This window comes from Tetrao urogallus (genome assembly GCF_951394365.1).
Source record: "Tetrao urogallus genome assembly, chromosome: 6".
Lineage (NCBI taxonomy): Eukaryota > Metazoa > Chordata > Aves > Galliformes > Phasianidae > Tetrao > Tetrao urogallus.
In genome coordinates this window covers 14,196,950-14,224,679 of record NC_136819.1, presented here as the reverse complement: position 1 = coordinate 14,224,679, position 27,730 = coordinate 14,196,950, and the positions used below count along the sequence as shown (strand labels likewise).

At 41.7% G+C, this 27,730-nt stretch overlaps 2 protein-coding genes across 2 annotated transcripts; both read left to right on the top strand.

Moving 5' to 3' along the window:
* Positions 1-366: 366 nt before the first annotated feature.
* Positions 367-15,054, top strand: TNNT3 (troponin T3, fast skeletal type; the record flags this gene model as incomplete). Its single annotated transcript, XM_079537411.1, has 10 exons — positions 367-393; positions 440-486; positions 6,259-6,304; positions 7,119-7,235; positions 7,547-7,624; positions 7,878-7,991; positions 8,179-8,288; positions 9,110-9,200; positions 9,875-9,915; positions 14,657-15,054. The coding sequence occupies 10 exons, from the start codon at positions 367-369 to the stop codon at positions 14,703-14,705; spliced, it is 720 nt and encodes a 239-aa protein (XP_079393537.1). The 3' UTR covers positions 14,706-15,054.
* Positions 15,055-15,959: 905 nt separating this feature from the next.
* MRPL23 (mitochondrial ribosomal protein L23) lies at positions 15,960-27,279 on the top strand (the record flags this gene model as incomplete). The annotated part of the gene is made up of 5 exons (XM_079537251.1): positions 15,960-15,985; positions 16,070-16,192; positions 17,360-17,442; positions 19,179-19,252; positions 27,118-27,279. The coding sequence occupies 5 exons, from the start codon at positions 15,960-15,962 to the stop codon at positions 27,277-27,279; spliced, it is 468 nt and encodes a 155-aa protein (XP_079393377.1).
* Between the last annotated feature and the right edge of the window lie 451 nt (positions 27,280-27,730).

The following is a 27,730-nucleotide window of genomic DNA, read 5'->3' as shown; positions in this document are numbered from 1 at the left end:
TATGTGACATGACTTCTGATTTACTCTGTGTATTTGCAACACAGGTGTGAGTGTGTGTGAACAGGAGTCCTGGTCTGGTAGAAGAGAACAAAGCAAGAGAAACAAACATTAACCATAACGATCCCTTTCAGCTTTCTTCTCCTTTAATCTCCCTACTTACTACTACTTTAACCTTACAGCATCTTTAACTCCCTACAGCCTCTCCAGATACCTTTTCTCTTTGCCTTAATTCACTAATCACTTCATCTTTTCCCCTCACGCATTCCCTTGTTTCTTTCTCAGGCTTCCAAGAACTTTAAATATCTGTTCTGTTTTCTTCCTTTTTTCTTTCTTCCCATTTCCTGTCTTTCCATCGCTGCTCACACCATGACACAGAAGAAGCCCCTGAAGAAGGTATGTGATGATACCTCTAAAGACTCTCATCCTTTTTCTTTTTCAGAGCTGGGGAAACAGTGTTGAAAACACTGACCTTGTTCAAGAGCACAGGTAGCGTGGGAGGGAAGCAGCCTCTCTGGATGGCTTTGGACAAACTTGGAGAAAAGGGTTGTATGCTTGTTAACCAAAAATGCTCCACAAAATAGGTACAGCAGTGTGGATCCTGTGGTCTTAGCTCCACTGCAGTGACCTCAGGCTCTTTGTTCTTCGGAACTTGTGGGTCAGCACATCCCTTGGATACATAAATATGTATATATATATAAAGCCCTGACTAAATAATGACCACAACATGTGGCTCAGCAGGGCTCGGGTCTTCTTCATGGCTGCTGCAGTTTATTGTCCTGGAAAGACAGAATTGAGAGACAAAAAGGTGAAAGAGTGAGTCCCTAGATGATGGTTCAGGGACTTGGATATTTTGCTCCCATTCACATGAAGCTTCTAGCTGCTGTTTGGATGCAAGAAGACCCAATACTGTTGGATTTGGGTATGAGTCTGAATATGGAGCTATTGCTTTGTCCTTACTTCTACATAACTAAAGCTGCTGCTTTCATAATAGACATTCAGGAAAGTCTACAGAAGATGGATATATTTTGTTCCTGTTCTCATAACACCTGCCCTTGAGCTCCTTACAGGATGATGCTGGAGACCAGAAGCACAGTACTTCAGTGTCAGATAGAAAAACAAAGTTTCTGTCAGGGGGAACAAAGATATTTGTTGAGTTCAGTTTACAGCTAGTTATTTCCAGGTGTGCTGGGCAATGTAGGGTGGAGTACATTACAGAACACACTTCTAACTGTTGGGAACCATTAAATGAATAATACAAATCTGTACTTACATAACTGGTTCATGATTTGGCATTTTCCTAGTGGGATGAGATACCATACCAAGCACAATTGTGTCTGGCTAAAACACCTTGCAAATGTACTGCAGCTTACTATTGCCTTGTATTTACGTACGGCTGTTGTAAAGAGCTAGACACCCTTCTCTCTTTGTTTCTTCTTTTCATTCGATCTCCAGAGAGCCCCAGGTTCCCAGTGTAGTGGGGAGGGAACAGGGACGGCTGCTTTTAGGACAACAGTGCTGGTTGTGGATTGACTACTGTGCTTCTTTTCTTTTGCTTTTATCCTTCTATCTACAGCTGATGAAGAAGGCGGATACTATGATGGTAGCTCGCTGTTGTCTTAGGACAACAAAGTCATCTTTCTAACATCTCACCCTTTTTTGTCTGTTTGTTTTTTGTTTCTCACCTGATTTTAAACTCAGGAACTGGGCCAAAACCTCACTGCCGCAAAGAATCACTCACTGTGTATATCCAGTCACTCTTGGGAACTCTGTACATCCCCACTAGGGTAGCAGGTGGTGAAACCCAAGACCTAGAAACTTGTTCTGTTTTTTTCAGATAAATCCCATGTATCAAATCTTTCATTATCATAACCTTTCAACCCAAATAATTAGTCAAGCCTCTCTTAAATTCCATTGGCATGATTAAAAATGGAGCTTGGCCTTGTGTGGATATGCCTCTCTCATCCACCCTTGAAGGTCAAGATCTTCAGGCTGGAATCTGCAGGTATTTAAATTTCTGCTCCAACCACACACTTAGAATGGTCCTTAGCACCGAACATACAAATAAATTTATTCAGACTGATGGAACAATTCATTTGCTGCTTAAAACAGTAAATTTTAAAAAATCTGGTTAAATAGGCCCTGGAACACATAGATAGAAATGAGAATCTCGAAAGAACCAAATCTATGAAGAGACAGTTTTGCTCTGGTATGTGGGCAAGTAACTCCAGCCCCCAGAGCAAAATCAGTTTAAAGGTATAGGAAGACTCTCATGGACTTCAAAAACCTTTGACGTAGCTAAGTTGTGTTCTGATTGCCTCAACCCCTGGATTGTTTGGCCAGATGTTTCCAAAGACAAAGGCCAACACCACTGGGAACGATTTTTCTTTTTCTGTGATTTCTTGTTTTGTTTTTGTTTTTCACTTTGTTCGTTTAAATTTTCTTGTTCACTTTTCAGGATTTTATTTTTCGTTTTTTAATTCTAGGGATATCCTCTGAGGACCTTTCAGAGCCTCTCACAACACTTTTCACTTCAAAATGGGATCTTTTCCTCTTTCTTTCTCTCCTTTTTCTTCCCTCTTACTTTTTTAATAGCATACTGTTTTTCAAGGACACACTGTGGGTTAGAGATGTTGTTTCTCAGCAGTGGGGCAAAGGAGGATGTTTAGGAATTTCTGATTGAAGCAAAGGCAGGTCAGATGGATTTGCATAAGGAGGACTGTGGTGGGAATATCTCACAGACTGAGCAGGAGAATGTTTACTGTGCTGTGTGTTGTCTTTGAACCAACTCTTTTGGAAACCAGAAATTCAGAGACTCTACCTCTAATCACCATGTCAGTGAACTTGGATTTCCAGTGGTTCTTGCCTTCGTTAGGCAGGAATGTGTATGGGGATTTTGTCACAGCCCTATGCTCCGTGGGCAGAATGAGCACAAGATCAATCAAAATCCACCACCAAGGACAGGAATTTGCTACGAAAATTCCTGTGTATCAATAAATTTTGGCCCAGTTCCTTGACTCTCTCATGAAAGATGGGGTATCTCCAAAGAAATCACATCTCTGAGCTCCTTTTGGTGCATTCAGTATGGACCATGCTGGATCATGCACTGCAAAGGACATCTTAATTACTGCTCATTTTTAAATAAATCCTTCTGTTTCTTCATTTTCCCCTTTTCTGGTTTTCTGGAGGCACCTTTAAATATCCTAACTACACCTTTTTTTTTTTCAAGAAAACTGATCAACCTTTTATTCATACATTTATTTATTTTTGACAATTGTTTGTTGGTTTGATTACATTGAAAATGCTGATTTGGTGGAAGCTGAAGCCAAATTCACCCAGTCATTGACAGACAGATGTCAATCCTGGCACTCAAGGTCAACAAACAAAATCCATTGTTTCCTCTCCTCTTTTTTCTCTCTGAAGTGTTACTAACTGACAGCCTTAAGTTAAACAGGAGTGTTTATGAGAATTACCTGGCTATGTCACGAGGGAAGGGAATCCTGTGTGAATTAACATCCCTGTTAGACTGGTTAATCGTGACTACTTCCACTGTCCAGCTTGAAGAACAAAAATAGAACCATGTAACCTATGTTTTAATAAGCTCACTGGCTATTTGAAAAGCAAAATGATTTGAAAAAATAACTGGAGAAGCACAAAGTACATTTTTGCCTATTTTTCTTCAGGAGTGATTTGTGGCTTCCTTGATAGAAGTGCTCTCAATCTTTTCTAATTACATGTTGTGTATTTTATTAGCACTGCTCTGGCATTTAAAGGCCTCTGCTGAAGTATGTTTTAGTAGGCAATGTTCTTATAGTAAGTGAGGAAAATGCCTACCTCAGAAATTTCATTTCTGAAATTGATATGTGAGAGAAAAGAAAGCTTTGCTTCTGATCTCCTTTATTCATCACTCACATCTTTTCTCTTAATTATCCCAGTTTCTCATTTTCAGTCACTTCCTCCATCTCTGATTATCCAATATCCTTGCAAGCATCTCCACTAAATATTTTCTAGTATCAGTTTTTGATATTTTCTCCCTCATTATTTTTGATTTTTTAATTCTCTGTTTCCATTCCTATTCACAGTTTCCCCAGTCAGTCCCAAAGTGGATGCAAATGAGCACTTGACAAAATTAATACTATATAGTATAATGTAATATATTATATTCTGTTAGGTGTTATAATATCTTTCTCTATCTTGATACGGATAACCAGGCATTCACTCCTGAGGGAAGCAGGTTTCATTTTTCCTTTACAAAGCCACCTGTTTTTACCAGATTTAATAGGCTGTGAGCTTTTTACCTCTGTTCCTTCCACTGTACCAACACAGGGAAAGTCTTGTACAGCAAAATCCAGCATCCCTGAAAGTTCAAACGTAGCATGTGGTTATGAAAGTCAATCTGAGCCACTGTGAGACTGGGCCAGAATAAATATGTAAGTTTAATTCACTTCTATTTGTGAGAATAACAGTGCTGAACTTATTGGCATTAGACTCGGGCTAATATCTAAAGTATAAAAGGCATAGCAGAGAGGGGGATTGATCACAAGCACAGATGTTAAGCAAGAAACACCTAAAGACAGCACGTTTCTGAGAGCCAGGAAAAGGTAACTTGTTGCAGGGAGACACCTCTGACTGCCAGCCTCTGTGATGGCTTAGCCCTCCTTACAGGGTATTACATCTTCCCTGGAGATGCAAAGATTATTTCCATTACCACTTATGGAAATTTTGCTCACTAAGAGAGGATGGTCTTTCCAAGCTGGGTTTGATGGGCACCACATGGTACAGAAAAAGGAACATTCTCCTCATGACATCAAGATATCTCCAAGATATGTGTCTTAAGCTGTCTTAGGAGCCTGTGGGCACAGAGAAAATACACGGCATCAGCCTTTTTTTCCCTCCTGGCCTCCATGTGAGGCCTTTAATTTAAATCAACCAAGCCTATTTTATCAGTGACTCCATTACAAATCCAAGCTAACTTCAGTGAATGAAGGGCTGATTGAAACAGGCAATGTTTTCCTCCACCTGAATGCCCAGCTGTCCTCCTTAGAAGTCGGTCAGGACATTTTGAGAAAAATAATCCATCATTTACATGAAATCATTTACTGCCTTCCAGATGCTACGTTTGGGACTTTTATACAATCTCTTGATTCTTTTCTGCCAAATTCTGTTTTAAGGATAAAAACAGATTCACTCCCAGCAGAAGGGGTATGTGAGCCTGTATATTTCTTTTGGAAGTGTTTGTGATTTAACCAGTTTCTTTGGGATGTTTCCCCTAAGATTGAATTTCCCTTCCCTCCTTTTACTTTAGCAGCTGGCATGATCTCTGTTGTTCTAACTGTTCTCCTTCTTTTTCCCTTCCTGTTTTGCTCCATGTTTCCAAATACAGAGGAGAAGCCCAAAATAAAGTAAGTATGAAGGGTAGTGAAACCTTGTGATTGTATTTCTGATCCAGCAGAAGCCTGTAGTGTCTGTTACACAAATGGCCATCAGAAAACTTTGTACAACCCTCCCCTCATGCAGTTCTCTGTGTGCCTTTCCAGGATGTTTGCTCCTGCCAGGGGACACCTTAGCAACAGTTACTGGCCAGGGTCTTCAAACCAGTTCATCATAGAGTTGGGGAAGTGACAAACTGTCCATGTCCCACAACTTCCAATGGAAATGAGATGTCTTGGCAGTAAACTCTTTGTGAAAGCATGTAGCTGGGAGCAACCCTGATTGCTGACTGCTGGAGGAACAGAAAACATTAAGCTGGGCTGGCTAGAGCTTAACTATGTTTTCCTAAAGATTACCTGGCTCTGGGTTCCAGCACCTTCCCTTTCCCACTCTGCTAAATGCCCAGAACAAGAGTGCATGGATGACAACCTTGTGAGCCACTGTGTTTCTGTCTAGTAGGGAATGGCCATAGATTTGGGGAATGGAAGACATTTTCACAGATGACTTCCTGTTCTGCACAAGCCTCCATGAAGTTCAAGGGTCTCTAGTGGTCTCTGGACTTGTTTTCAGTTAACTTGCTGTTTCACAGCTCTGCATCTCCATTAACATCTCTCTTTGTCAGCATCATTCTCAAGGGCAGATCAGTTCAGAACATGCCTATTTTCTAACATGAAAATACTTTTTTTCTCTCTTTTCTCTCTTCTCTGTCTTTTCTCACTTTTTTTTTCCCCCTCTTATTTCCCCTTTCTGTTTTCCCTTTGTCTTTTTATTATTCCTTTTCCTATTCCTTCCCTTCTCTTCCCTTTCCATTTTGATTTTGTCTCTCTGCAGGCTAACTGCTCCTAAAATACCGGAGGGTGAGAAAGTAGATTTTGATGTGAGTATTCCTGAGGCTGTATGTGTTTGCTTGTCAGTACCTGAGCTGTATGTATGTGCAAAACCACGTAACTCCATCTGTATTGAATATAACTGAAGGTACTGTCCAGGACAGAATGAATGCTTGCTGGTGTTTTCCATTAAAGGCTGCCCTCTCCTCTTTGAAGGCCTATGGATACATTTGTGGCTAATATGGCCAAGACAAACTGTTTATTACTTGTTTGTTTGTTTGTTTGTTCTTACTTCTTGAATGTTTGGAGCAAAAGGAGCAAGAGGCTTAGGATCTCTAAGATCCCCTGTCGCACTGCCACAAATGATCCAAAAGTTACTGAGAAGTTTGAAATAAAGCAGGTCTGTGCTCAACTGTTGCTGAGAAACTCCACCTGAAATGACAGCAAAAGATTAACAACAGAGATTCAAATACTTTCCTAGAAAGTTGACATGAAATTGAAAAACTTCTGGTATTGAAAATCCCTGCAGAAATGTCTGCCTTACTCAAAAATGCAAGGGCATTTTTAGGTAAGGTTCGCATCCCAGTACTTTGGCTGAACTTTGTACATAGGAGGATACTAAGCCAAGCTAAGGATAAAACTCTATGCAGTGAAATAGAAGTTGTGGATTCTGTTCCCTTCTGGGTTTCTGACCACCACCTGGGTTGGTCTCTGACCTGCACTAACACGTACTGAATCCAGCCCATAGATAACTGCAACACTTTCTGCTTTTGTTTCTGTATGTGCTGGCAGAGTGCTGGGAGTCTCCAGGCTGTGTACCTAGTGCACTACAGGCTTACTGAAAGCTTTTCACTGCTCTTCTAGGACATCCAAAAGAAGAGACAGAACAAAGACCTGATTGAACTGCAGGCTTTGATTGACAGCCACTTCGAGGCCAGGCGTAAGGAAGAAGAAGAGCTGGTTGCCCTTAAGGAGAGGATTGTGAGTCCTTGTATTTGCTCATCAGTGGTGCTAGATGACAGAAAGATGAGAATTTAAACCATTAATCTTGTTACTTTGGTAGTGTTGCCATGCACAGGAATGATTCACGTCACCCCCAGATTGCTTGTTCTCACGTCTGTTTTCTCACTCATCTCCATTTTACACCTGGTATTTGCACATCAGTCCCATCCTGCACATCCTGACAAGGGAACTGATGGCTCACTGTGTACCAAAGCTCTTGGTGGTGGGGACTGCAAGAGGCAGGTGAAGCCACATGGCTGAGTTCAAGCCTTTGTCACTGCTTCTTGCAGGAGAAGCGCAGAGCTGAGAGAGCAGAGCAACAGAGAATTCGGGCTGAGAAGGAGAAGGAGCGTCAAGCACGGCTTGCGGTAAGCATCCTCATGTCTCTTTTTGTTTCAGCATCTAGGTGGAGGAGATTTCTAGAGATGGAAAGAAACTACAGGTTCTGTCTATCTCAGTCCAGAGAAGAGATGACCATCCTCTTAAAGCAAGGGTGGGACATGAGAGTTGCCAGTATTCACATGTATTTTACCTGATCACACTCCCTGTAGTAACACAGGTTGCTAGAGAAATTGAGCATCTCTCCTAAAGTAACTTGCTTCTTTGTCTTGCACTCTGCAGGAGGAAAAGGCACGGAGAGAGGAAGAAGATGCCAAGAGAAAAGCTGAGGATGATCTTAAGAAGAAGAAGGCTCTGTCCTCTATGGGTGCCTCATACAGCAGCTATCTGGCAAAGGTAAATGCACAGATCAAGTGTTAAACCACTGGGTTGTCAAGAAAGAGTCTGTATTATAAGTTGAGAAAAAAAATTGACTTTCCTTCTTATGGATTCCTAGCAACTTGTCCTACATGCTCTGTTAATGAACTTATTTTGTTCAGCCTGCGTTTCTGCAGTCTGACATGAGTTGATGTTTTGAAAATAGGCTGATCAGAAGAGAGGGAAGAAGCAAACAGCTAGAGAGACAAAGAAGAAGATCCTGGCAGAGAGGCGCAAGCCTTTGAACATTGACCATCTTAATGAAGACAAGCTGAGGTAACATGCTTACCCTCACTTACTGTAATGTAATCCATTGAAATTTGGACTTACTGCCCTGGGGTCCTCTCTAGCAAAAAAGTGAGGGAGAGGAGGAGGCTTTCCTTGAAATTCTTCAAGGGACAATATCAAATTCTGCTTTTCCTTGGTCTGAAGAACAGAGGGGAAAATGAGACATGAGATATTATTGAAATGGCCTGTCAGTCCCATTTAGAATGTCAGCCAGTGGACTAGGCACAAACTTTAAACCCAACTCTGAAGTAAGATAAACAAGCTCACAGATTGATTTTTACTACCACAGTGTACCCGGGGTAGTTAGAGTTGCTAAGTTATGAGTAAGAATACCACTGAGGCTGGAGGCTTGGGAGCTGAGTGCTCAGGTGCAGAGCAGTCTTCACTTGATGGCCTGGACTGTACACAGTGGAGTTTAACTTTGGCCCTAAAGCAGATGTGATTGTACAATAGAAGCTGCTGTGCTCATCTCCAAGGCATTCAGACATTCTTCCTTTTCATCTAATTCCCCTGGACTCTTCTTTATCCTTACAAGTTAAGGGGAAAATTAAATCTGGCAGAAGCATATTAGTGATGGGTACATGCAAAAGTAGAAGGCTAAAAGATTCTCATCTGAGGAAGCGTGACCTTGACTTTCAGAGTTAAGTAGCTTTCAGAGGCCAGAAGAAGTTGGCAGGATAACGCATGAATGGAACTGAACAAAATGTAAAATTAGGTAACTATTAGCCTCACTAATAGTGATGTGAAAACTGCAGAAAATACATGATGTGATGTGTTTCTCCTCTTGCCCTTTCTCTGTAAACACATAGGGACAAGGCGAAGGAGCTGTGGGACTGGTTATACCAGCTGCAGACTGAAAAGTATGACTTTACTGAGCAAATAAAGAGGAAAAAATATGAGGTGAGTGGAAAAACCATTTTTCTACTGATACCAGCTCCAAAACACTAAAATCTCCAAGAATTCTCTAGCAAAAGCTACACGATGGCAAAATCATTTGATTCTTCAGTGACCTTTTGGAATATTTAAGCAGAAATGCACCTGGAACTATAATCCCCCTGAAGTACTTGGACTGGATTTCACATTTTAGGCTGAAATTTCATAGATGATCCTCAAGGCTCTCAGTGCCCTCTTGGAAAGCCAGTGTCAGTGGAAAAATGCATCTATTCAAGCACACTTTGTTTATTCTTGTTAATCTTCTAGGTAACTGTGGTACAAAAAAATCAGAGTCTCAATTCACTCATTCACTCATTTCCATCACAAAGTAATGTTTTTAAGTGTCTTTGATTTCACACTTGAATGTACTAAGTTTTATACCTGTCCCAGACAGAATCCCTGTGAACTGAGTTCTCTGGAGTTACTGAAACCTTTCTCCAGACGGGAGCATCTGACTGCATTGTCAAATGGTAACATAAAATGGATAGGTTTCCTTCACAACATGTTACCTACACCAGGTTTCAGTGGCTGAGAAATCCTACTGGTTCACTCTGTCTTGCTCTACTTTTAACTCCCAATTACGCAGGCACTCACTGACAGGGAATGAGCAACACCAATGTAATTATCTCAATCTCTCTTAGATTTTAACAGTACGTTGCAGGCTGCAGGAGCTTTCCAAGTAGTAAGTACGATGAACTTGTCTGTGTAACAGCAGCAGCAAAGGCTACCAAATGCATGAGCCTGCAGCATGGTCAGAGGTCAGTGCCGGACAGAAACTGGCACTTGGCTCCAAGTGCAGAAGAGAAAAAAGAAAAATGCATCTTGTGTGACTTCCTTCACTTCCTTTTTCTCTCCCTTTCTGCTCTTTGAAAAGAGCTGAAGTAATTTAGGAGAAGAGTCAGGATCTAACAGGGTTGTAGCTGAAGAACTGAGCATTTGGCCCACTCAGTTCATCTCTACAAATAATTCTCCGTCCAAACCTCTGCTTTTAGCGGTGTGCAGGAATCAACACACCTGATATAGAAGCAAAAGCTTAGGGATGCACAAGAAGCATCCTGAACCCCATAGAAAAGAATGGTATGGAGTGTGGGAAGGTTCTTCACCTCGTGGCTTAATGGCTACCCAGATCCCAAATACTGAAGAGGGTTGGCTTAAGGATAACAGGTCATCTGAATGTTCAACAGCAGGAAATAAGGCAGTGGCAGGTGTGTTGTACATGTTATGGTAATGAAGACTCTATGCAGACAAATGGAAGGTAGTCGATAAGGAAAATCAAGGCCATGGAGTGTAAATAATGGCAAAGTAGAAGGAAAATGCACAGCTGAGGTGTTAGAATTGGGAGATTCTAAGGGAAGGAAGTGAGGAGAAAGGTAAGTGAAAACAGCAAAGAGAATGAGGGAGAGATGAGTGAGGATGAAAGGGAGAGATGAAGGAAGGAATGGGAACACACAGGAATGGAGCTGTTCTTTGGCTGTAGAATCCGTTGCTCTTTGGTGCTTCCTTGGAGAGTGAGTGTAATAGTCACTATGGCAAGGTTGTCAGTGAAGGTAAGTCTTAAGTCCTTGGGTCAACCTGAAGAGAGAGCTGGTTTTCCTCCACACTTGTGAAAAACAGCCAGTTACCACAAACAGTTTAAACTGCTGCAGCAGATATTAAAAATTCCACGAGTAAGTACAAAAGCAGCTGACGAGCTGCTCTTTCCTTCCTTGTATTGTCCTGTTCCTGCTAATGTTTCAGTCTCTTATTTTGTCTGTTTGCCATGGAAAGACACAACCCAGGAAATATCAACCCAGTTGTTGGGCCAACCTGAATGTATGACTTTTTACTTTTGTTCTGCACGAGGGGAATATCAAACACTGCTTTAAATATTCAAATGCTGGGTCACTGGTTCTTGGACATGCAGAGGCAGTGGAAAACTTTGAAGCATACAGAAGCAGGAGCAAAATGTATGTCTTGGCCAGAGATTTTTCTACATGAGAAAAGCTAGGTAGAACCTTGACTTAGTTACAAATGAGATGGTGAGGAGGCAAAAGAGGACTCCCTGTCACACTCTCATTCTCTGGGGCTTTTCCACTGCACTGGAGGTCCTGGGATTTCAGTAATGAGTCCAGGCCTATGGGCCAGGATTATGATGCTAAGGCAGGCCAGAATGTGCTTACCCTGCAAAAGGTAGGTGTTTGCTTTCCACACATCATGTTGAAATCTAAGTCCACCCATGGCAAAGCAAAGTTAGACAACATCTTGTCAGACAGACGCTCCAATGGCTTGCAGTCACCAACAGAGCTTGGGAAGATGTTCAGAACCCCTGCTCCAACCTTTTCCTCTGTGGTTGTTCAAGCTCTCCTCAATATTGCCATCTTCAGCATCTTTAAAATTAGATGAGTAGCTCTAATTAAATGAGTGACTAAGCAGGTGGTGCCTTCTGCAGGCTTCTCACCTCCTGCTCTGCCAGCTAACAAAGATGTTCTGGTAGAATATATGGACTCCACTCCTGATGTCCCCATCCAAAGCTTATGTTTTTCCTAACATGTAGGAGTAGAGAAAGAGTGAGAAGGTGAGATCAACTCATACCTCATGGGGTGAGGCCATGAAAGAGCATTCCAGTTGGTCAGAGCGACGCTTGTTCCAGTTCATCTGCCTGCAGTTTGACTTGTGAGTTTATGGTAGATCAATTTGTATGGATAGGGACTTTACTAGAAAGGACTATAAAATTCTAGCTCTTCTTTCCCTTGAAATGTGAAATTAGCTTAAAGATTTATCACCAAGGAGTAACGTTTCTCTCCTTTAGGAAAGAGTAAGCTTTTATCTCAAAGGAGGTACTAATTCCTATCACAGGCACCTGTGATACACAGTTCCCAGCACTTCAGCAGGTAAAAGTCTCCTCTCTGTGGTGGAACAAAGTTTCTTTATCCCTAAAAACCCTAGTCATGTGTGTTGTTTTCAGATTGTCACTCTCAGGAACCGGATTGATCAGGCTCAGAAACAGTAAGTACCTATATCCCCTTCCAAGCTCCTGGCTGGGGATATCCTCTAAGTGTTCAAAGTAGTCACTTCAGCCTCAACAACAACATTTTCTTGTTGCAATGAAATGAGGCTAAAGATGGAAGGATAACTCCCATTCTGCCTCACACTGAGAAAATGAAGGGCAAAATGAAGTGAACATAACAGCTAAATAAAAATCACATTTCTTCATGCCATGCCTGCACAGTTTCCATCTGCTAATTCCTGGGATTTTCAAACGCCTGATTGAGATGCTTTGAATACACAAGGAGATCTAAATATCTTGTTTACGAAGGGTAAACAAGTGACTGCTAAGAATGGTGTGTAACAAAACTAACATCACAGGATTGTACTGTTACAAGTTCTTTCCACTCATCTCTCTCCTCCTGCTTTCCTTCTTCATATGACTTCTATTTAATCTGATTTTTCTGAGTCTCATGTCTTTAACTATTTTACATGTTTGCAGTGAACTTGTGGGAGACTAGGGCTAGAAGAAACCTGGAAGCTAGAGCATGTAGAAAAGTAACGGACATAGAAGAGGAGCTGCAGAGAAGCAAGGGAGAACTCTGCACTGATGGGATGTGGTCTTCTCAGTGCCTCCTAACCTAAGCAAAGCAACATCAGGATGAAATGGTGGTCTGTGATGACATCTTTGGCTGATAGGAGTGACAGGCACTGCCTCCCCACCTCACCACATAACCTTGCCTTATCAGATGAACTTAGCACTGGGAGCTCAGTTGTCTGTAGGTGCCAAACATAAGACTGGATCTCTCTGCGGTATTTTCTGTACAGAGCTGTAGACTGATAAACCGCAACAGAATGTGCACCTGCAGAAAGGTGCAGTGGTTTGCTGCTCTTTTGAGGGACACTGCAACCTGTACTAATAACTCATAACTGTTCCCCAAAAGATATGATACATTCTCAGCACAATATTTGAAAAGGTTGCACCGGGAAGTCCACAGCTCATGAGATTTCTTTGTATTTGAATTTCTATCCAAAACAGACTGTAACATTCCGAAGCAATGTCTGCTGGTGTGTTATACGAGGATCAAGTGATCCTATTGCCTCAGATTTTTATTAAGTCTCCTTAAGCACATTCTAAAGGTTAGGCATAACATCAAACACTACAGGCGTTTGTGGAGATAAAAGGGCTCTGCCTTCATTTGAGGAGCTATAGAGTTCCTATACTGGATTTGGAACCCGTTGGGAAGTTGGCAAAAGCAACACAAAGATGAATTTAACATAAGCAGAAATCTTTCAACCGTCTCTCATGCAAAAGTCCATTTTTCAAATAGGTCAAGTCTAAGTTGGTCTTAAGGTAAAGTATCCACTATATGTACTGTCTGTGTCACTGTGTTACATCATTCTATAAACACAGCTAGCAGTCTTGAACAGATGGGGCAGTGCTACAAAAATCTGCCCAGATATGTCTTCCTCATCTTTCTCCGCTCTGAAGAAATCAGTGGTTCTGAAGCAGGTATCTTTAACGACAGCAAGGCCCTACTACGCTGTGCCTGCCCCCAACCCCATGTTCTTCCATGTCAAAGGTGTGCTTCAATTTTGCATGTGCTTTGGGTTCAAGAAGCAGCTTCACTGTCCTGTGTGTGTGAGATGGGTTTGGTGGTGTGCTGTGCGCCAAAAGCCAAGATTTTGCCAATGGGAGCCAGTACAGAATCTAACCCAACTAACTTCATACCTGGTCCCTCTGTGGCTCCAGGTGCGCCAGTTTCTCAGTCAGAAGGTAAGTGGCTTGCATGCAGGATTGTTCCTCTCTATGCAAGAAGATAATGTTTGGAGAGAATTTGCTTTGTGTGGGGACTGTAGCTGGACTGCTCCCATGTACAACACGAGCAAGATTGGAATATTGGGAGGCCTAAAAACTTTGAATTGTTTTGGAGACTTGCTCTAAGAAAGAAGTTATTCTGCTTGTGCTAGAGCGAAACAGTTCTAGTTATATTTAAATTACCGTTCAACCTGTTATCTTAGTTACCAGATAGCTAGGACTGGGGAACTCAACAAGAGCTCCCTGATGAGAAGAGAATTTTATTTAGAAACACATTCAAATCCAGATCAAAGCAGATCTGAATTCAGAAGACTTCAAATGTGTGGCAGGATAGTCTTGCTGCTTAGTTCTGAGATTGGTTGGACTTCTGTCCAGTTAATGCAGGAATCTGGAAGGGTCCACCTCTTCCAGGAATGCACATCCTGGCCTTCTGCTAAGACTCAGAAATAGAAAATCTTTCCACAACATCCACAATGTTTTTCTCGGGATGTGCTCGATAATGGGTGTGCCCAGCATGTGAAAAGCAAAAGCAGCTCCGTGCTAATCTGAGAGTCAGAGTGTAGAGTGTAGAGTGTAGGGCAGTAGAGTGCCCTACTGCTTCCTTCAAACTGACATGTTTTCCTTGCCTTTTGTATTGCAGCAGCAAGAAGGCAGGAGCCAAAGGCAAGGTTGGCGGGCGCTGGAAATAAAGAACCAGGCAGAATGGCCCTTAGTGATGTGTCGAAACCCTGCTGGTCTCTTCCTTCTTCATTCACAAACCACTTGTGTTCCCGTGCCTCAGCCATAACTAAAATTGCAACATCAGCCTGGGTTGGCTATTGCTGCTGCTTTTCTTCCTCCTGGAAGGGTCTGGTGGCTTCCTCAGTCAACAGGAAGCAGGTTCCCTTTGGAAATGGGGAGACTCCTTGCTGGCATCTTCAATTCCTGCCTGAGCATGTCCTTTATCCTCCTGACACCAGCCCTACGCTGTCCTGTAGATTGCTGTGTACAAATCTCTGGATTTTGTAAATAAAGCGCAACCAGTACCTACTTCAATAACAGTTGAATGATGTTTTGTATTTTACTTAACGGAAATTAAGGGTTAAACCAAATGCTTATCTAGTAATATTTGACCTGACTCTGCAAATGGGAATGAGGGAATGAGGTTCAATATCATTAACCAAGAACCAGGATTCAGGGCCAGATTTACAGCCTCTATGCAGGCAGATAAGAAAACCCAGCTCTGTTCTGAGGGAGTTCATAATCTATGTGCCTGTCTGGAATCCAAATGCAGTTGAAGCAGACTTAAAAATGTGAGTGATGAAAGGAATCAAAGACTTGGGTGTGGGGAAATGAATCCACAGAAGTAGAAGCTTTCAGCACATGGCATTTCTTAAATACAGATGTGGCAGCACAGCAACAGAGCTCTTTTAACTCAAATATTACGCTGAAATGTTTATTGAGGCAGTTAATCAACATATAGTATTGAAATCCAATGAAGAGACACAGAACAGCTGCTAACAAATGTGGGTTCTGAGCTGTTGTGTAGAGCCGCTCTCCTAACCAGCCTTGGAGGCACTTCATTGGAAGGAAGCCTTCCAGAGATTTCCCACCTGGTTTCCTACCAAGCTTTTAGTGCCAGCTTTTCCACTATTCCCAGTTCTCTGGCTAGTATAAACGAGCCTGCTTATGGTCATCCCTGTGATGACCCTGTGAACCTTAGCGATTCTATGATTCTACGGTAAGAGCTGGCCTCAAACCCACCACCGTCCTCCCTCCAGGGCCGGGCTTGTGAACGAGCCCCGTTGCGGCTGTAGAGGGCAGCCTTGAGAGGAGCGCCAACGTAAAAGTGCCGAATTCCACCCTGTCACTGCTCCTCCGCGCCAGCAGGGGGCGCCAGCGGCGGCGTTCTCCTCGCGTTACGCTGCTCTGTGGGCGCAGCACTTCCGGGCCGGACGGCGGCCATGGCGGCGGGCGGCAGGAAGGCCGTGTGAGCAGGCTGGGCGGTGCGGGGATGGGGTTAGCGGTGCAGTAATGCCGCTTGGTTGCTTATCGGGCCTTCTTCTCCCCTCAGGTACCCCTTGTTCCAGCTGGGCGGCCCCCAGCTGCGGATTTTCCGCCCCAACTTCTTCATGTTAGCGGTGCGGCCCGGCGTGCCGCAGCCCGAGGACACCGTGCAGTTCCGCGTCTCCATGGAGTGAGTGCGGGCGGAGGGCGGCATGTCGGCCCAGGGAGCGAACGGCTCCCCGTCTGCTTTGTCCGACCTGCTGTTCTTTACGTACCTGTGGGGATGAGGGTGAGGGACTGGAAGGAGCGGTCCTTGAGAGCAGCCCTGCGGAGAAGGACCTGGGGGTCTTGGTAGATGAAAAGCTTAACGTGAGCCAGCAATGTACTCTTGCAGCTAGGAAAGCAAATGGTATCCTGGGCTTCATTAGAAGAGGGGTGGCCAGCGGGGACAGGGAGGTGATTGTCCCCCTCTGCTCTGCTCTTGTGAGGCCCCATCTGGAGTACTGTGTCCAGGTCTGGAGTCCCCAGTACAAGAAAGACAGGGAGCTGTTGGAGAGGGTCCAGAGGAGGGCCACAAAGATGATCAGGGGACTGGAGCACCTCCCCTACGAAGACAGGCTGAGGGAGCTGGGCTTGTTCAGCCTGGAGAAAAGAAGGCTGCGGGGTGACTTCATTGCAGCCTTTCAGTACCTAAAGGGAGCCTACAAACAGGAGGGGAATCAACTCTTTGAAAGGGTAGATAACAGCAGGACAAGGGGAAATGGTTTGAAGTTGAGGGAGGGGAAATTTAGGTGGGATGTCAGGGGGAAGTCCTTTACAGAGAGAGTGGTGAGGTGCTGGACCAGGCTGCCCAGAGAGGTTGTGGATCCCCATCCCTGGAGGTGTTGAAGGCCAGGTGGGATGGGGCCCTGGGCAGCCTGGTCTAGTATTAAATGGGGAGGTTGGTGGCCCTGCATGTGGCAGGGGGGTTGGAGATTCATGATCCTTGAGGTCCCTTCCAACCCTGGCCATTCTGTGATTCTGATGGGGCTGAAGGAAGAGCCTTCTGCGTGCCAGAGCTTCCAAGGCAGAATGCAGAACATCCCGTATGTTTTTACTGCTGAGGCTACAGAGAATAAAGTGTTTACAGCCATTACAGTTTATGGTTATGAGTTGCTTCAGTGGTATATGATTTATGTTGAGTTTATACTCCTGTGCAGTGAATCTACCTTGGTTTGGTTAAAGGAGAAGCCAAATTTATCCCTCTGTCTGTTTGGAGTTTAGTTAAATATTTATACTTCTGCTTTTTTTTTTCCCTGTAGTTAAATATTCATACTTCTGCTTCTTTCTTCCCCCAAAATACTGTCTCCTTGGTTAGAATGACAAAAGTGGATATCAAGAATTACCTTGAGAAAATCTATAATGTGCCAGTAGCTGCTGTGAGGACCAGGATACAGTATGGTAAGTGCAGTTGAACAATTTAAAGGGGTGGTTACAGTTTCCTTGCTCATCTGTGTGTTTCTTCCTTAAAAGAAGTATGTGCCACTTCATATGTACCTCTTCACATTTGAATGCTTTGTTTAGATTAGAACATCAGCTTTTTCTTTTAAAAACTTAATTTAAAAAGACTTAAAATCTTGACTGATTTTCTGACCCGTACCAAATGCTATGGTACCATTTCTTTGTGAAGACCAGCAGGTGTTTCACTCACTTCAGAAGGAGCTGCTTTGCGAGTTTACCTGACTTGTAGAGAGGAGGTGTTATGGTCTGACAAAGGCCAGAGTGTGTAGAGGGAAAAAATACTCAATTAGACAAGTAGATAATATCAGAAACACACCTTTACAATTTTTTTCCCCTTGTAGTTACCACATTTCTGCTGTAGATTTGTATGTATCCACTTATTGTGTTTCTTCACTACGCTGCATTTGTACCAAAGCAAAAAACCGAAACAAAAAAACTCAACCCCACAAAGAAACAAAGTGTTCAAAAAACCAACTTCTTAAAAAACCAAAAACAAAAAAACCAAAAACAAAAAAACAGCCAAAAAACGTTCCTAGTTTTGCTGAACTCACACTTGGTGCACTCTTCTCCAATTGAGCTAGGCTCAATTATGTACAATCCCATTCACACATGAATGCTTCCTTTCGCAGAGCATCTCTGAATGCATTTTGTATGCTGTACAAAGTCAGGAATACCAATTTTTATGTCAGGCATGTTTTTGATTAGCAGGTAGCTAATTAATCACATGGACAGTGACTTGTTGGGTAGCACATCTTTGGCTGGATTCTTCTTTTTTGTGCACTGACTAGGAAAGGAATTGATTGATGTGTTTCTAATCCCAAGAGCAGGGGCAATTTTTAAAAAGGTGTAGGGTAAAAAGGGCTGTGATAGTGAAAAATGGAGAATGAAAGATAAAGCATCAGAAGAAGGTTGTAACTCAGAACGCATACAAGAATAGAAGGAAAACAAAGATCATCTGCAATATGCCTACGTAAGAACTAGTCTTAATACCAAAAACATTCCATTTCCAACAGCACTGAAAAATCTTTTTGCTTGTCCTTGTAACCTTGTTTTGTTCCTCATTACTTATGGAAGTGTTGTTAATATGTGTATAGTCAGGGATAGAACAGGAAAGGTTTAGGATGTCTCGTAGTTCAAGAGCTTTAATTCTCTTATATGCAGGGAGTAAAATGAACTTCTGAACACAACTTGCATAAAGTGGAGATGCTTTATTTTGTTGTGTTTTTTTTGGGTCTGGAGTGTAATTTTCTGATTTGTTTGACAATAGATCATTCTCATTAGCTGAGCAGTAAAAGTTGACCAGTCTGAAGCTGCTCAGTGGTCATTTCCTCATTATTTGACTGAAGCTGTTAATGTTGGAAGGGCAGTTTGTTTCTCCTGGCCCTCTACTCAGAAGAATTTCCACTTTACTGCTTTGCAAAATTTGTGTTTTGACCATGAAAGCATGTCAGCAGTTTGAATCTGGTCTCCTCTCCTTACATGTGAGCAGTGTTTACCAGCTTCAGTACATTCTAGTAATTGAGATATTACTGTGTGGTATGTATGTTGATATTGATGGAATTAAGATGAATCTTAACAAAAAATCAAGACTGGGGAAGTCCCCCCCTTCAGCCTGCTCTTCCTTTTCGGTACTTGGAATCCACTGTTGTTACTGATGGGCCTCTTCTATTCTGCAGGTGCAAACAACAAGAGAAACCATAAGAATCAGAGAGTGAAGAAACCAGATTACAAGGTGGCCTACGTACAGCTGGTGAGTTCATGTGGATGCTTGCAGGGAAAGAAGAAGGAGCTGTTAATCAGCCAAGCAGGAAGTAATGCTTAGTGAATTGTCCAGTTGGCTGGCTATTTCTTCCAATCCTCTAATGTAGATTATTATTATTATTTTTTTAATGTGTTCCAGAATGTATAAAGACATTTGATGACTTAGCTGAAAAACAAATTCAAACAAAACGTTAGTTCTCAAGTCCCTTTTTTGTCTGAGGCTTCTATGTAAGTTACGGTCTGATGTCATACAGTGCTGCTTTGCCAGTGAGTTTCATACTGACCCTGTACTCTAGAAAGTTCATGACTTGTGTGGTTGATTGCTGAAATGTCCAGTAAGTAAAAGAATATATTGTAAGGATGGGGAACTTTTTATTAAAGCTCTTTGGATCTCGGAGAAGACTAAAGCATGTTCCCTGAGGAGCTTTTAGTCATGTCTAGTAAGTGTGCTTTGTGGCTGAAGTGGGTTCTAAAACGTATGTTGGTTGCCCAGTGGAAAAGGAGCTTCATGTTCTTATGAGTTTCTTTCGTAACAGAAGCGCATTATAGTTCAGACTTCTCTTGGGCTTACCTGGCTACAAGGAAAAAAGAAATGCCACCCATGAAAGAAAAACCTTTCACATACCAAAATTACATTAAAGGAATGCTATTTATGGTTGTAAAGCCATAAGTTCAAAGTTGTTGTTGGCAACACGACCTCAATATTACTCTGTCCTGGGACACTGAGTTAGTGTGGGGGAGCGTTGCGTGGTCTTACACCTTAAAGACTGTGTAAGAATTCACACAGACATTTCACTGCAGTGAAATGAAAGATGCACAGACAATGGGGAAGAACAATATTTAGTTTTTAATTGTTCAGACTTGACACGGTCTTGGAAGTTTTCCTTTAAGCCCCTTTTAGGAAGGGGTGTGAAAGGAAAATGGAGAATTCTTTTTTTTGTAGGCAGCCCTTATCTATAAAAGGACAGCACGAAATGCAGCATTAGTAGAAAGTAAGAGTTTTATGTTTATATGAGGACTAACCTTCATTTACTGTGCTGGAGTTGAAGGCAACCTCCTCTGGACCAAGTCTTGAGTTTTGATGACAAAGAAAACATGCCTTTTTTCAAGAAAGAGTCTCTGATTTGTTGGACAAATTCCCCCTCTTGAAGGGAAGACTATTGTCTGTGTAAGGTTTTTGTCTGCAAGAAATTAGGTATGACTAATGTATTAAAAACACGGCTGAGGGATTGAATGTCAGGAGTGATTTTGTCTTACGAGTTACATTCTCTGGATGATGATCCTTAGTAGGTAATTGGAGGCACTTTCTATTGTCACAGCTTCTTGGTGGTGATGGCTGTGCTTTTGGAGTCTTGTTTCCCAAAATTGAAGCAGATGTGTGTCTCTAGTGAACCTTGATCAGTTCTCCAATTTTACTGGACTGTATTTAAATACAGTCTTGTTTCTGTGTCTGCTCAATTGAGAACGGGGGTAGTCTGCAACCCACAGACAAATTCAGGGGGAAAGAATAGAAAGCAAAATGTTGTATTTCTGTGGAAAGCCACTCATTTAAGACAGTCCCCATGTGCATTCATTTCAGGTTAAATTTCTGAGATCAGAATAGTTGTCACCATATACGTAACTGCAGTGTGGTGGGGAATTACGTGGTGTAGTACTGGAAGCAGTTGTGTACCAACAGTGCTGTTGTATACCATCAATGCTTCTCTAGCCCCTGTTTTATCTGCTGGGCAAATTGCCCTGTGCAGACCTCTGTGGTGTTGTGGTTGAAAAGCATTCGTGGTTCCTGAAAGAGCAAGTAGCCCTTGATACCCAACAGTATCAATCTAAGTCTTTATAGAATGCTGTATTTTCACCTGTGCTGTGAATGGAGTTAGGAGTTCACCTTTAAGCTTTTGTTGTGCAGCATCCTAGGTGAGAAACTGACCCTTTAAGTAAATGTCTGCATGCTCTCTCCACCTCATTCCTTGGCTCTTTGCAGTTTTTTCTTCTGTTGTAGTTCCCCGTGAATTCTAATCTTTAGGTTTCTCTTTTTATTCCTTTTTTTTTTTTTAATTTTTTTTCTTTCTTCCATTTGTTCTTTGCATTTCATCACTATTTCTGGTGTCTCAGACAGTGAGCTCCCAGTTCTGTGTTCACACCAGCTTTAAATGCTGGGTGAGGCCAGAAAGCCAGCGTTGTTTCTGAAATGGAAGGTTTTGCCTTCATTCTCATTCACGGTGTGATTCAGGCCAAAACAGGCCCTATGCAGTCCATTGTTAGTATCTGCCTAATTTAGAAAAGTGTGGTAACCACTGTAAAATCCCTTTTTAATGAGAATTATTTTGCATCTGCAGTGAGTCAGAGTAGCAGGGCTTTCCCACCATTTTTACCAGCTGTGTTTTCTCTCATTAATCCAGTTTCAAGTTAAAACTGCTTGTGACTGGAAAAATAACTGTTTTTGGAGGGACTTGGGTTGGGCTTCGTGTTGCCCACTAGGTGGAAGTATTGCACTTCCCAGTGAGACTCCCTAGCAGCTGTTGTGTGGTTTACCTGAATGAAATGGAGCATGTTTCTCATGACTGCTTTTGCTTGCTCGCTTCATAAAACATCATCTTATGTGTTCCAGCACAACGTGCATGTCCATTAACTTACTGCAAGCATCTCAAAGGTGGAAAGTCATAGTTGATACACCCTTGAGTGTCACAATAGTGCCCCAGCTGCTCCACATGTAAGAATTGTTGTCCTTTCTTTTCCAAATACTATTTCTTGGAGATTCAGAGCTGTTTACTTTATTCTCAGGCTGTAACTGGACAAATACATATCAGTCCAAGCATAATATTTTCACACTAAAAAAATACCTCAAATCATAGAAGGCTGTGGATCAACAATATCTTGCCATTCCAGACTCTGCCTGCCTTTTTTTCCCTTCTGGAATGTGGTGAGAAAGGTTTAAGTTGGAGATTTTTGCTTTTGCTATCAAATCCAACTTTTTAACGCTAATTTATTTTTTTTAACAAAAATGAAATCTATCTGTCTTTGCCAAGTAACTAAAGCAACAACCTTTTATCTGATGAAATTATAACTATCCTAATGTTACTTAAAAGAACGAAAAGGAAAAAAAAAAAAAAAGAAAGTAGCCACTGGTAAACTTTACAGTTACATCAACATCATGGAAATTAAAAAAAAACAACAACATCCCCTCCTCCTCCTTCACTGTTCTCACTGTTTAGCTCAGCAGGTGTTAGCACCCGTGGGAGCCCAACTGTAGACAAGCCTCTGGAATCCAGACCTATTTTTAATTAAACCTGTTTTGAGAAATCTAATGGAGATGGCTGTAAAAAGGAGTCTGACCTTGTCAACATTTGGACTAACACCTATTTAGCTACATGAATGATGGCACCGGTGGGAACATTTTTTGCAAATGCTTTCTCCTTAGACCCTGCCTGCAGTGTCCTGTATGTTCTTAGTAATTAACTCATTTGCACATCAGATGTGACATGTGATGAATTCAGAGTAAACTTGGACGCACTGTTAGCTGTACTATTCCTGTGTGGGCTTTGAAGCTGTTTCTGCGTGCTGTTTTTTCCATACATTTTAATATCAGATGTTACCATGTGCAGTAGTAGGAAAATTGTTGAAATGCACTGGATTATTAAACTTAACTGCATTTGCTGCTACTGCTGGACTGAGTCCCGTGCTGTTGGGAGTCCAACATTTTTTTAGTTAATGATACTATAAACATCATTTTTCTACTAATTCTGAAGGACAGTAGTAAGTGCTTCAGAAGACCTCACAGTTGTTTACATGAGCAGTGTTTGCTGCGTCATTCCTGCACAATAATATCTTTGTTGACCTCCTTTTCCTAAACTTTTGAAGGGACTCAAAGGTCAGAAAAGTACAAGTGAGTTTGTGCTGGATAATCCTTCCAGCAATTTTCTGACATGAGGCTCAGCAGTGGGATGGCGAACACTTGACTTCATAGGCCTAATTATGGTCACTTAACCTGCCATTAAAATGAATGGAGGCAATTTGTACCACTTGATGTTGTAACTCCTTCTACAGACTCGGGGAGCAAGGTGTGTTTTCACCCTTTGTAACCACTAAGATTTGAAATGTAAGTTAAAAATCTATTTTCAATGTTTAGGTCACTTGTTATCTTCAAAGACGTTAGCGTGTAATGAATGAATAATGACTCTGTACATAAATCAGTTTCACATTGGGGTAAAGCTGAAATGAAGATTAGATTTGTGCAGGAGAAAAGTTGAATGGTTCCCAATTCTGTAATCTAAACAGAGGACCACACATCTCACTTGTGTACAACCTTAGAATTCCTAGGAAGAAGGGAGGTCTCTGGGAGGACCCTAAATTGAGAATACCGACGTGTGAAAACATCACATTGACTTTATTTTTTTAGGTACTTTTGTAATGCCTCTATGACTTCATTGCTTTATTTATTTATTCTTTAACATTTTAAGGCCTTGTATGAGAGGATGTGGAGGGAGAGCTTATCCTGACAGACTCCAAAGATATCACCTCACAGTGCTGCAGTGTCAGTAGAACGACTTTTTCACCATCCAATTCCAAGACAAACTAGATTATCTGAGCAAAATTGCCTGGGTTTTTTGGGGGTTTGGGTTTTTGGTTTTTTTTTTTTTTGGTCAGTGACTGTCTTTTTTACAGTGCTTTCTTTTAGCAAAACTGTCAGATAGGAGAGTGTTCTCACTTTCTCCTGCTTTCCCCATGCTTCTGACTGAGGTAACCGTGCTGGCAGGAGTTCTACAGGGAGACCAGATCTTAGCTTTTTTGGAGTCCATGTCAGTTTATGAATTTCAGTAAATCAGTGAAAGGGAAGAGGGAAGACCTCACTTAAATGGCTTACGAAAGGTAAAATGCTGAACGAATGTAAGGTTTGGGAATAAGAACACAAAACTTTGCATCCTGGTTGGATATGCCAGTAGTTCTCATTCTGACAGTTTGGAAACCTTGTAAAATCCTTGCTCTGATGAACTAAGTAGAAATTCAGTTGTTTGCTTTATTTTGGTTAGGATTTACCATATAGTTAGCAGATGACTGCTGTATAGAAGAGAAAACTTTTTCAAAGGAAAATGTGTATCTGAAGCAGGATTGCATAAAGGAATGAGGATCCCTCTGTTTCTTTAGTAGACATTGTTTTGAGAAGGTGGCATATGAGCTGAAACATTGGTGGCCTCTGGCACCACGCTGAAGATGCACCAAATATAAATATGCCTGGATAGACTCTCAACACATTCTGTAAGCTGATGCCTCTTGGTATTTTTGAGATTTTGAAATACCCAAGATACAGGCTTCTTTTGAAAACTAGCTACTGAGCATGCACTACAGCCATTTTTCATACAGCTTTCATCACTGCAGAGTCTTACAGCGCAGTATTACTGCATAGTATTGTTACTTAAGATTTATCAACCTTCAGTTCTCAGGGTGTAATGTCTTGGCTGTTTCAAATCGTGTCTGGCTGCCAGCCAAAATCAGAATTTCTTCACAAAACAAGAGCTGGAAAGAGCTAACTTGTCTGTGCTGATTTTGATTTATTAAAAGACTCCAGATACAGATTGACATTTTTCAGCTCAATATTTGACTTTCACCAGCCTTGAAATGGGAACTGTGAGCGCTTTGATAAACAGCTGAAAGGTTTGCCTGGTTTCACTACACCCTCTTTGCCTATCTTTTTAAATTTTTTATTCCCTCTTTTAGAAATAATAACTGTTCTGCAATGCTTAGTGAATTACCAGGAACGTTGTTAGTATGCTTTAAGGACAACTTTCCTTCATTTGCCAATAAGAGAAGCGCTTTGGTGTTGGAAGCATACCAGAATGGTAGTGCTGCATAACAAGAACCCCTTACTACAGTGTTACCAGTATGAACAGTTCTCACATTTTCAGTGTAGGTGGTATGCCTGCCATGTTATTCTGAATTGTTTTCCAATGTGTTTTACTAAAATGGCTTCCTCTCCCGGATGGATGAGTCCTCAGAATCAGAGCCTTATCTGTTCTGTAGGTACGGCGGGGCTGAGCAACCTGCTTGCAGTACAGTTTAAAAGACAGTAGTTTTTTGTAATGTAAACGAGTTCTTTTCCAAATGCTTCAGTTTGCTCACTTCTTGGGCAGCCCTTGGCTGCAAGGGTGTTTGCTCTGATCCCACTGCAGGAAGAATTTCAGTAGGGTACAGCTTTGGGATTGTTCTAGGACATTGATAACACCTATTTCTGTACCTCATATGGAACTATGCTTCAGTTGTCTTGGACAGCTATTAAAAGCATACCTGTTGGTAATTGAAAGGTACAAAAGAGTTGAAACTCCCGAGTGTACGTTGTGGAAAGGAAAACCATGATTTGTTCCAGTTGATGTTATCCAGGCTAGAATCTAGGAAGGAGCAATGTACACAGCAGCTCCCTTGTTGTTTTTGTAGTATGGTCAGGCTCTTAGGAAACCCCTAAGAAGTATGCACTAGAAAAACAACTGGAGCGTTGCTGGGTATGAGTTGATATTTCCTAGATTCTAGTCTGGATAAGTTCAACTGGGATAAGTCATGGTTTTTCTTTCCAAAACGTATGCTTGAGGTTTAAATTCTTTCACACCTGTAAATGACCCCGTTGAGTGTATATGGCTAAATGGAACATAACACACAGGGTCAGGGACACAGTGGCAGGTTTTTTTTTTTTATAAATTATGTCATATTTCTGATCCCAGAATGCAGTATAGATAGCTGTGTTGTGGAAGGCTCATTTCATCTCTTTTGTGGAGCTGTTTCTTAATTGTGCTTCTGATTCGGTTATGTTTATTGCACAAATGTAAAGAGTAGATGATCTGAAAAAAACTGTTTTCATCCAAGGCAATTAAATGCTATTGTTGAGATTTCTGTGTAGTGTTCTGCCAATGAAGTTAATGTATGATAAGATTTGTAGGTGTTTGGGAGAATAATTTTAGAGTTATGAATTATGAGCTATCAGTTATGAGCTTCATTATGCAAAGTCCCATATGGAATGCAAGGGAATGGAAGGGCTGATATTGAGTTTAATGAAGTTGTGCTTAGTGCAAACACCACTAGAAAGCAGGCAGATAATGTTAATGGGATAGAACATTTCCACAGAATAATGGTTTCCTGCTGTTAGATAAAAACCAGAGACCAAGCAAATGTTTATTTTCCAAGTGGGAGACATAGATTTGATGATGATGTTACACTAAAATGACTTGTCTTTTAGGCAGAATGACTGATGCAGATGTAATCACTTTAATCTCATCAGTGATGGATTAGACAGATTGTTGCCACTGTAATTATTTTTACACTGTAGACTTTATTCCAGTTGATAAGAGACCTCTGATATCTGTTATTTTGTGTTCCCACATTACACCCTATAATAACAGCTGCTAGATCGGTTCTTTCTGATCCCAGACGAGATTTAAACAACTATATCCTCTACTCGTATCCTAAGTATTAACATAATGAATGCTTGCTCTGCCATGTATTTCCCTGATGGTGTGACTTCAACAAAATTGCTTATTTTGCTAATCTTGCTTTTACTATATGACTCCTACAACGTATCTGAGCTGGCTCGATATCTTTGAAGAGGTCTCTCTCTCCTGACCATTCATTCCATAAAGAAAGTTGTCGATATCTTAATTTCTGCACAAAGGAGAAGAGGCAGGAAGCTGGTTTTTGATGGGGAGGGATAGGTGTGTATCTCAGGGAGAGCACTGGAAAGAGGCATTGGGAGTTAAGGATACCCTTTTGCACCAACAGAAATTTAAGGATGGTCTTTGATTGTAATTGTAAGTACATGCGTCGTACCTGTTGCAGGAAGGCTCGAATGCCTTTTTGACTATTTGTTTTCTCTTTTAGGGTCAAGGGAAAACCTTTCAGTTTCCCAACCTATTTCCAGAGAAAGAAGACTCGGAAGTTGAGGCTTTTGATGACTTCAGGAAAACGTTCATGGAGAAAGAGCAGGAGAGCCAGAAGGGTGACCCCAGACGAGGCGGAGTCCCCGATTGGTTTGGACTTTGATGCAAGAAGCCAGCTGCCTTTCTTTAGGCCCAGAGGGATTTTAATCAGTAGAACTTGCACTTTTCTTGTAATGACTGCGGGTTTATCCCTGAGCATTGCTTGCTAGTGTGGTTGTTTTTTTTTTTCCCTAGCTGTTTATGCTCGACTGCAACAAAATGGCCTTAAAGAAATAAAAAGGTAAAATAAATCTGACTGCATCAGATCTTTCCTCTGAACTTGGGGACTATTTCTGCAGTGTGAAATTGCTTGTTGTTTCTGATTGTGAGAGTGTCATTGCACTTACCTTCTTCTTCATTCCACAGGTCATGTGAGTAGAAGTAGGAGGGATTTTGTTTCCCAGGATAAGCATGTTTTGCACTGAATGGAATGTATAAAAGTCATGACAGGACAGCTGAAGTGGGACGAAAGCTTGTAGATAATTAGACTGCAGGCTCAGAGCATGTGTTTCCCT